General features: G+C 51.5%; 1 protein-coding gene across 1 annotated transcript; it reads left to right on the top strand.

The window, feature by feature from the left end:
* The first annotated feature begins 1,379 nt into the window (after positions 1–1,379).
* KLF10 (KLF transcription factor 10) lies at positions 1,380–7,472 on the top strand. The gene is made up of 4 exons (XM_020905412.2): positions 1,380–1,554; positions 4,304–4,540; positions 4,649–5,564; positions 5,852–7,472. The coding sequence occupies exons 1-4, from the start codon at positions 1,516–1,518 to the stop codon at positions 6,109–6,111; spliced, it is 1,452 nt and encodes a 483-aa protein (XP_020761071.1). The 5' UTR covers positions 1,380–1,515; the 3' UTR covers positions 6,112–7,472.
* Positions 7,473–10,180: the final 2,708 nt, after the last annotated feature.

Below are 10,180 nucleotides of genomic sequence, written 5' to 3' on the forward strand. Positions count from 1 at the left end.
AGTTTGCTTTAAGCTGCGCTATCACCTCCTCTCCAACAATAGCTGTGTGTACAGGGCACCAAATGGCTAAAAGGGAGCCGGCAAGGAGCCAGAGCAGAACCGTAGGCTTGCAATCCGGAGGCCCCAGACCGCCTCTGACCTGGTTCGGGATGGGGCTTGCGGAGGTGTGGCTGGGGCTTTCGCGGGACCGACAGCAAGGGGTTTCGTGACTTCTATTTGGCGAGCATTCCCCCCGCAACCCACTCCCAGGCGTGCCCAGGCTGGCGCCTCGTGACCCTAGAAGACCCCGCCCCTCCCCACCCCCACCAGCAGTTTCCCAGCAGGGCGTTTCCGGAGGCCGTGGCCCAGGGTAGGTGTGGGGGTAGGGTCTACCTTTGAAACAGCTTGTAGACTGTAATTTAAACTTTACACCGAGCTCAAAACTAGGTTCTGCAACTGAGTCGGCTCCAGAGAAAGATTTTTTAAAAAAAACTCCGGTCTATGGCTCCCCATCACCCCCACTGGTCTAGTTTTCGGGGCTTCCTGCAGTCCCCACACCATTCTCTCCACAGCCCTGGAGGAAGGATGGGCGGGGCGGACGGGGGCGGGCAACGCCGCCGGCAGTGCAGATGGAGAGGGCGAGCCAGCGCCTGTGGCCCGGGCGTGGGCGGGGGGCCGCAGGAGCAGGTGTCCGCTCGGTGGCAGGATTCCCTTCCCCTCGCCTCCCTTCCCTGGTGCTACCCACGGTTCAGCGAGGCAAAAACCCAGCAAATGCTCCAGAAATGCAGCTCGGTCGGTCACCAGGCTCTCCCTTCTCGCCAGACGCGCAAGAGGACGGGGCGCTTCCAAATGCAAATCTCTTGGCTCTGGACCCTTGGCTTGCAGCCGCCGCCTCCCCCGCCTGGCCACCCGGCGTCCCGCCCACCCCGCGGCGGCGAAGCCCGAGATGGGACCTCGCCCGCGGATGGGGAATGGGCGGAGCGGGCATCCCTCCCCATCTCCCACGTGGGCCCGGCTCTCCGCAGAGAGTCTGGGCGCGCCACGGCGGCCGCGCCTCCGGGCTGGGCCCCGGTTCCTGGCGCCGCCCCCACCCCCGGGCCAGGGAAGGGGACTGCAGGCCGGGGAGGCGGGTGGGGGTGGGTGAGGGGTACGGGCCCTGTCCACAGAGTCAGGTGGTGGAGGGAGTTCCCTCGGGCTGGGCCCGGGGAAACGCGCTGCCGGGGGATTGTGTACACGCTCCACTGACACAAGCTTCACGCTGCCGGGCAGCCGCTGATCACGCGTGGCCCCGCGAGCCCATTGGCCGGCGCCTCACACACCTTTGTCGCTGATTGGCCGGCCTCAGGCTCCGCCCCCACCCCCGCCCGCGGCTCGGGGCAGGCGGAGCGGCTACCTGAATGGGGAGGGGGGCAGACGGCGCGGAGCGCGGCGGCGGCGGGAGCGGCGTCGAGTGTCTCTGGGCGCTCGTCTGTGGCCAGGCAGCCAAGGACAGCCTTGCAGCCAGTCAGCTCGTCGCCGGCGGCCGGGCAGCCAACCATGCTCAACTTCGGCGGCGCTTCTCTCCAGCAGGCTACGGTAAGTCACCTGGGGATGCCCCAAACCCTTCTCTTGCCTCGCTGCGTCCGGGGAGACCCCCGAGCCCCTGACATCAGCCTCGCCTGAGGACGGAGGTTGCAGGGGAGTCGTGAAAGAGGAAGAGGGGCTTCCCGCCTGCAGACTGGGCATTGGTGAGGGCGTGTGTGTAGCGGAGGGGGTGGTCTGGACAAGCAGGCTGGGAGGTAGAGACGAAGTGAGAGAGGGTCTCGCTCGAGGTGTAAGGAGGGGAAGGGGGCAGCTCCGCTGGGAGACTGGAAGCAGGTGAGGGGGGGAGATGGCCGGAGGGGCGGGAAGAGTGAGGAGACGGGGTCTGGCTGCCCTGTCAGCGAGAATAGGAGGCGTGGAAGTACAGGAGGGGGGGGGGGGACGAGGGGGCTACCCTGCACCTGGCGCCGGGGGGGGGGGGGGGGAGAGATGCCTCCGTCAGGATAAGGAATGCGCCCCAGGCTGGGAGGGGGCTGCTCTCGAGCATGTGAGGGGTGGGGAATCCACCGGAGAGGAGAGGGGGACTCCCCATCTCGGGGGGTCTTGAACGGAGGCTTGCAGGACTGGGGCTACCCAGCAGACAGCGGGGGGCGGGGGGCTCTGGGGAGGGGTACCCGGCGTGGATGCAAGGGGATAGCACGGGGGTTGGGGAGTTTACCCCACCCCAGACGTCTGGAGGGGACTCCCTTATCTCCGGAACAAGCAGGCAGGTGGCCTCCTCCGGAGGACGCCTTGGCGGAGGAGGGGGCTGGGAGCCGCCTAGGCGGCAGTAGATGGAAGGGGAGGGAAGCGGGACCCTAGCATCGGAGTGGGGAAGGTGGGCGGGGGGAGCCGGGGCTGCGAGACGCGGGGGCCGCGCGCCGAGGCGGGAGCCGCCGGCCGTGGGGCCGCGCGCCTGGAGCCGGGCCTGTTGGGGGCTGCACGTCTGGGAACTCGTGGAGATGCTGGGCTCGGCGCGGGGGTGGTGGGGGAGCCGAAGCTGCCGGAAACCGCGGGGACGCGGGGGCGCCGCGTCTTTGGGGCGAGTCGGGGTGGTCTGAGATTCCGCGGGCGGCGTGGGCGGGAAGCGCCGAGGGCTCGGCCGGGTCCCCGGGGGCTGCGGCCGGAGGAGGGCGGGGGCCGGGTTTCCGCGGGGACCTGGCTCCTCCTCCGGCAGCTGAGGCGGAGGCTGGGGGGTGGGTCGGGAACGGATGCGCCCGGGGAGCTTCTCGTCCCCGAGTGACCCATCCCGGGCCTCCGCCAGGGCGGGAGCGAGGCCCGGCCCCGCTGTCGGTTCCTAAGGGAACGGCGGGGAGCTGGAAGGGGCGGGCGCGCCGGGAGCCGGGCGCCTGCGGCCCCGCCCCTCCCCGCAGGCCCGGGCGCGCACTGCCGGGCGGTTGGCGGCGGCGCCCGCGGCCCCTCCCCCGGGCCGTCGCGAGGGCGGGGGCCCCGCGGGCTCAGGAAGTAGGTGAAAGGTGACGGCGCGGCAATTCCCAGTTCACGTTTCCTGCGCCGCCCGGAGCAGCCGCTGATCACGCTTTGTTCACATGCCTCGCCCCCCCCCCCTCCTCCGCGCCCCCGCCCTCCGCCGCACAGCCAATCCCAGCCTAGGCCGCCCGGCCGGCTGGCCAATGACGGGGGTAGGGACGCGGGGACGTGCGAGCGGGCGAGGAATGTTCCCAGTGACTCACCCGCGAGCCTCATTGAGGTTAGGGCGGCCCCATCCTTCTGTCCCCGCCAGCGAGGATCTCCCCCGCCGCCCGCCCCCGCCCCTTGTCTGCCTCCCCCCGGCCCACGCCCGCGCTTCCCTTTCCTGCCTCCCTCGCGCCCCACTCCCTTTCCTCTCCCCTCCCAGCTTCTCTTCCTGCCCTTCCTAGTGCTCACTCGCCTTCCCTCCTGCCTAGCCGTTTCTCTTTTTTTTCCTTTTGCACTGGCGTCTTGAGGCTTTTACACATACATGCGCTGTCCGTTGCAGCTTACGTAAAAGGCGCGCGATTATGCAATTACATTGTTAGCTATATTTCAAGAGCAGTAATAGCATCTTAAAGGTTTCTACACGAAGGGTTTTTAAACAAGAGTTGAGAACAATTGCTAGCATCGTAAAGAATATTTTTCGGTGTTTTTACACAATCTTTACTTAAACCAAAAAATGGGATCACGTTAATGGAAAATTGAAGAGATGGAAGGTGGTAACCATTTTAGTACAGTTTAAGCAACTTTAGTATGAAACATTAAATATCTGATGGGAGGAGCTGTTCAAATAAATACAAAGCATGTGCTGTTATTTTTATCATGGAGCAGTTCTTTAAACAGTTAAAATAAGATTCTATTTTGACTTGCAGATTCCTTAGAGGGTTTTTATTGCAAATTTTGGTCAAATATTAAATTTTCTGATTATTTTTTGTGCTACTTGCATCAGCCGGTCATAGACTCCTGTTGCAGTTGGCTACTCTGGGAAGAACATAAAATGTTTTTCTTCTTCCAAGCCAAGCTGTTCTCTTTTGGATGACAAGTGCATTGATGCCTTTAACCTTAGGTCCCCTTGATAGTAATAAGTTCCTTGCAAGGTTGTCCATATTCAAGCCTAAGTTTGAGAGGAAGAATCGGGAAGATTTTATCACTACTACTTCATAGTAGGGATGAGAAGAATAAGTTTTATCTTGAAAAGCTGTGCAGATTGTTTAAACACACACACATACATACATTACTCTGAGTGTCATGTGGATGACAACAGTAGCTTATAACATGAGTCTTGTGTTTATAGGAGGAAAGAATGGAAATGATCTGTGAAAGATCAAAAGAGAGTGTGTATTCCTGGAACAAAACTGCAGAGAAAAGTGACTTTGAAGCTGTAGAAGCACTGATGTCAATGAGCTGCAGTTGGAAGTCTGATTTTAAGAAATACATTGAAAACAGACCCGTCACTCCAGTGTCTGATACGTCAGAGGAAGAGAATCTGCTTCCTGGTACACCTGATTTTCATACCGCAATCCCAGCATTTGTAAGTATTGTTGTTTCAAAGATGAATGTAAATGATAATGCTTCTTACAGTTTATATCATGGACTCGACCGTTCTTCACGCTGTTGCCTATGTTTCTCTTCTCCGTAGTGTTTGACTCCACCTTACAGTCCCTCTGACTTTGAACCTTCTCAAGTGTCAAATCTGATGGCACCAGCGCCACCTACTGGACACTTCAAATCATTGTCAGATACTGCCAAGCCTCACATTGCTGCTGTACCTTTCAAAGAGGAGAAGAACCCTGTACCTGCCCCCAAACTCCCCAAGGCTCAGGCAACCAGTGTGATTCGTCATACAGCTGATGCCCAGCTGTGTAACCACCGATCTTGCCCCGTGAAAGCAGCCAGCATCCTCAACTATCAGGACAATTCATTTCGGAGAAGAACCCACCTAAACCCTGAGGCTGCAAGAAAAAACATACCTTGTGCCGCTGTGTCACCAAACAGGTCCAAACGTGAGAGAGACACAGAGGCAGATGTCGAAGAGAAACCAAGCCCCGCTGCACTTTATGACTTTTCTGTGCCTTCCTCGGAGACTGTCATCTGCCGACCTCAGCCGGCCCCCGCGTCCCCACAGCAGAAGTCGGTCTTAGTCTCTCCACCCGCAGTGTCCTCAGCAGGAGTACCCCCTATGCCGGTCATCTGCCAGATGGTTCCCCTTCCTGCAAACAACCCCGTCATGACGACCGTCGTCCCCAGCACGCCCCCCAGTCAGCCGCCAGCTGTCTGCCCACCTGTCGTATTCATGGGCACTCAGGTGCCCAAGGGCGCCGTCATGTTCGTTGTACCCCAGCCGGTGGTTCAGAACCCAAAGCCTCCGGTGGTGAGCCCAAATGGCACCAGACTCTCTCCCATTGCCCCTGCTCCTGGGTTTTCCCCTTCCTCAGCGAAAGTCACTCCTCAGATTGACTCATCCAGGATAAGAAGTCACATCTGCAGCCACCCAGGGTGCGGCAAGACCTACTTTAAGAGTTCTCATCTGAAGGCCCACATGAGAACGCATACAGGTACTGGCCGTTTCTTACTTACGTCTGAGAAATTAGGGTGTGCTTTTTGATAGTGATCCCAAATGTAAACCAGGCATGTTAAGAAAGAACTGGCCTTATTGGCCAATTCAGTGGGTGGTATTCACCAGTCCACGGTCTTCTAAAAGATCTCATTAAGGTGTTTTTGTTTTAATTTTTCAAATGATGATTCTTTTTAGTGTATTTAAGCTTTAAATATAATTTAATACATAAAGGACCATGACTTAATAAATGCATAGTAGTAAAGATAGGACTTTTTTTTGTTTCAGGAGAAAAACCTTTTAGCTGTAGCTGGAAAGGTTGTGAAAGGAGGTTTGCCCGTTCAGATGAACTGTCCAGACACCGACGAACCCACACAGGTGAGAAGAAGTTCGCCTGTCCCATGTGTGACCGGCGGTTCATGAGGAGCGACCATTTGACCAAACACGCCCGTCGCCACCTGTCAGCCAAGAAGCTACCAAACTGGCAGATGGAAGTGAGCAAGTTAAATGACATTACCCTACCTCCAACCCCAGCTCCCACGCAGTAATAGACGGATGGTGAAGAATCAGACTAACTTTAACTTTGGTCACAGCCAGAAGCCAGTGGTGATAGAAAAATGCTTCCACTGCAGGTCTGTGGCCCTCCAGTGTGGGCTGCAAGCAGAAGCCCCACGGCCTGGGGAGAAGGCCCAGCCTGGGTTAGATGGTAAGAAGTGCTGCGGCCACAGGCAGGTCACCGAGTGGCAGGACTAGTTTCTTACCACATAAGAGAGAGAAGAAAGCTTTTATTCAATATTTTTTGAAGGTTTCAGGTGAGGTCACCCCAACCACCGGTAGCACAGATTTTGAATTTGTGTGCACAACTTCTTGTTTTACTTTCACCATTTATACTTGAGACCAACTTTTCAATGTGATTCTTCAAAAGCACTGGTTTCAAGAGTATAGAGACTGGAAAACATTACGGTACAGAGATGGAGATGTAAAATTGGTTTTGTATTATCACGAATATTATTATCTTTTCCTAGAGTTACCTTGTTTACTATTCTTAGTCTTTCCATTCAACTCGTGGATGTAGTTGTTAAATATATCTAGAACTAGCATTTTTACACTAGTTGCTGATGTTTGGAATTGAGCAACTGTATATTGCTGAAGAGGTCCCAAAGAATTGGAATCCTCATTAATTTAATTGCTTTGAAATGTAGCTTCAATTTTTTCTTGCGTTTTTGTTTTAAAAGTTCAACAAATGACTATTACTAGGTATTTTATTATGCTTTGAATCTTAGTTGGTTGCAGTTTCTTGTATAGATGTGAAAATTGTATACCAATGTGTTTTCCATAGACTCTAAAATACACTGCACTTTGTTTAGAAAAAAAATTGAAGATGAAAACATATTGTAAAGAAGGGATATTAAGGATTTTAGATAACTCCTTGAAAAAGATGGCTTAGGTCATCAGTAAAGTACCCTTATGTTATGAGGATATAACATGTGCTTTATTGAATTAGAAAGTTAGTGACCATTATTCACAAATGGATAAATGTCCTGTTAATTTATAGAAGTTTTTTTTGGGGGGGGAGGGGAGAATGTGGAACAAGATAGGTAGAAAAATAGAACATTCACTTTTGTTAACAGTATTTCTGTTATATTCTGTTGTGTAGTGGATGATATACCCAGTGGTAAAACAAAAGTCAATTGTTGAAAATATGTAGTGAAAAATGTCACTATGTCTTTCCATTTAACATTTTTCTCTATATTGGGTACAGATTTCTGCCATCAAAACTTTGGACCCTTGGAAAACAAAAATGAACTTTTAATTAAAAGAAATCCTTGTGATTTACAATTTGCACAATATTTCTTTTGTTGTACTTTATATCTTGTTTACAATAAAGAATTTCCTTTGGTATATATAATTGGTTGGTTGTATTTATTGAAAACTATTTTCACTTTAACCTTGATGTTGATCACTGTGGTGCTAAGATTTACGATTAATTTCTCTTAAGAACCTCATTCAAAATTGAGGTTTTTGAATGCAGGAGTTTCTCTTTCACATGAGTAATCAGATTGGTGAGTATGCAGAGCAAGGACAGGGAAGTCCCTGGTGGTCGAAAGGTTAGGATAGGACTTGGCACACTTGCCAAGGGCCTCGGTTGGGGAGCTAAGATCCTGCAAGCCACCTGAGGTGGCCAAAATAATAATGATAAAATCTAATTAGAAAAAAAAAGATATCTACCTATATATTTGTTGATAATATGTGAGCCTACTTTTTCTAAGAAAGCAATCCATTTTAATTTTTAAAAATTTTTGTATATTTTGGTGATTTGGGGTTGAAATACAGCCCCAGCTTTCCCTAAAACCTTAAGTGGCGCTGAGTGAGAGAACACCACAGTGAGTAATTACAAGTAATGAGACTGCTGTAAAATGAAAAGAAGGCCGACCTATTAAATAGTATATTACTCACCTCTGGAAGTTAGATTAACTCAGACCATTAAATGAGAGCTTAAATGCAATAAGCGTACCAGCACTTAAGCTGCATGAAAGCTAATGAAGAGATGCACTCGCTAGTCACTCACGAGTACAACTAGGAGATGTAAATGCCACTCGGTGTATAGTGTATAGTTTTGGAGATTAGTACTTTAATTTGCTCTGAGATCACCTTGTCATGAGACAACATCTTACACAGTATTCAACTTACTGGCTGACCTGGTCTGGCTTTCTGCTGAGGCCATGGTGAGGGGCAGTGTGCTCACTTGGCACCAATTGTAGGACAGGCATCCTGACCCCTCCAGGCACCTGCTGCTACTTTTCCAGGAAACTTACACCAACTAAGCTCAGTGCAGCTGCTGGAGGGGGCCTTACCGTTGTGTAGTGTCTTGTGTTGGGACCTGCACCATCCTAATCCCTAGAGTTCCTCAGGGTGGCAGGTCTTCAGAAGTGGGAAGAGAGATGGCTGAAGTATTCTCTGCCTGGCCCAAAGCCAGTCCGTGGTAATGACAAAGCCAGTGGAACTGGGCCACCCATTGGTATATTCTGCCCAATCCTAGTTGACACCTGACACTTTTCCTTAGAAATCTTGTAAATCAGATTATTTGAATTAAGTATTTGAGTTCAATGTTGATGCAGACTCTGGTCTTGTGCAAAAGTTGCCCCCAAACAAGTGTCATTTGTAGCTTGTTATGATAATGTGGTATTAAGAGTAGCTTTGTGCTGTACTTAGTTGCTCAGTTGTCTCTGACTCTGACCCCATGGGCAGTAGCCCGCCAGAATCTCCTCTGTCCATGGGGATTCTCCAGGTAAGAATACTGGAGTGGGTTGCCATGCCCTCCAGGGGATCTTCCCAACTCAGGGGTCAAACCCGGGTCTCCCACATTGCAGGCAGAGTCTTTACTAAGCCATCAGGGAAGACCAGTGTAGCTTTCAGTTCAGTTTAGTTCAGTCACTCAGTCGTATCCAGCTCTTTGCAACCCCATGAACCACAAAACACCAGGCTTCCTGTCCATCACTAATACCCGGAGTTCACCCAAACCCATGTCCATCGAGTTGGTGATGCCATCCAGCCATCTCATCCTCTGTCCTCCCCTTCTCCTCCTGCCCTCAATCTTTCCCAGCATCAGGGTCTTTTCAAATGAGTCAGCTCTTCACATCAGGTGGCCAAAGTATTGGAGTTTCAGCTTCAAAAAAAGTCCTACCCTGGAGAAGGAAATGGCAACCTCCAACACCACAGTTCAAAAACATCAATTCTGTGGCGCTCAGCTTTCTTTATAGTCCAACTCTCACATCCATACATGACCAGTGGGAAAACCATAGCCTTGACTAGACAGACCTTTGTTGACAAAGTAATGTCTTTGCTTTTTAATATGCTGTCTAGGTTGGTCATAACTTTCCTTCCAAGGAGTAAGCATCTTTTAATTTCATGGCTGAAATCACCATCTGCAGTGATTTTGGAGCCCAGAAAAATAAAGTCAGCCACTGTTTCCACTGTTTCCCCATCTATTTGCCATGAAGTGATGGGACCAGATGCCATGATCTTAGTTTTCTGAATGTTGAGCTTTAAACCAACTTTTTCACTCTCCTCTTTCACTTTCATCAAGAGGCTCTTTAGTTCTTCTTCACTTTCTGCCATAAGGGTGATGTCATCTGCATATCTGAGGTTATTGATATTTCTCCCAGCAACCTTGATTCCAGCTTGTGCTTCATCCAGCCCAGCATTTCTCGTGATGTACTCTGCATATAAGTTAAAAAGCAGGGTGACAATATACAGCCTTGACATACTCCTTTTCCTATTTGGAACCAGTCTGTTCCATGTCCAATTCTAATTGTTGCTTCCTGATCTGCATACAGGTTTCTCAAAAGGTAGGTCAGGTGGTCCGGTATTCCCATCTCTTTCAGAATTTTCCACAGTTTATTGTGATCCAGTCAAAGGCTTTGGCATAATCAGTAAAGCAGAAATAGATGTTTCTCTGGAACTTTCTTGCTTTTTTGATGTTCCAGCAGATGTTGGCAATTTGATCTCTGATTCCTCTGCCTTTTCTAAAACCATCTTGAACATCTGGAAGTTCACGGTTCACGTATTGCTGAAGCCTGGCTTGGAGAATTTCGAGCATTACTTTACTAGCATGAG

The sequence above is a fragment of the Odocoileus virginianus genome, chromosome 15 (genome assembly GCF_023699985.2).
Source record: "Odocoileus virginianus isolate 20LAN1187 ecotype Illinois chromosome 15, Ovbor_1.2, whole genome shotgun sequence".
In the NCBI taxonomy this organism is placed as follows: domain Eukaryota; kingdom Metazoa; phylum Chordata; class Mammalia; order Artiodactyla; family Cervidae; genus Odocoileus; species Odocoileus virginianus.

Excerpts from the sequence above, each read along its gene's own strand:
- KLF10 (XM_020905412.2), top strand. The coding sequence starts at position 1,516 with ATGCTCAACTTCGGCGGCGCTTCTCTCCAGCAGGCTACG. Across the intron at positions 1,555-4,303 it reads CTTCTCTCCAGCAGGCTACG|GAGGAAAGAATGGAAATGAT; the intron begins GTAAGTCACCTG and ends TTGTGTTTATAG. Across the intron at positions 5,565-5,851 it reads CCACATGAGAACGCATACAG|GAGAAAAACCTTTTAGCTGT; the intron begins GTACTGGCCGTT and ends TTTTTGTTTCAG.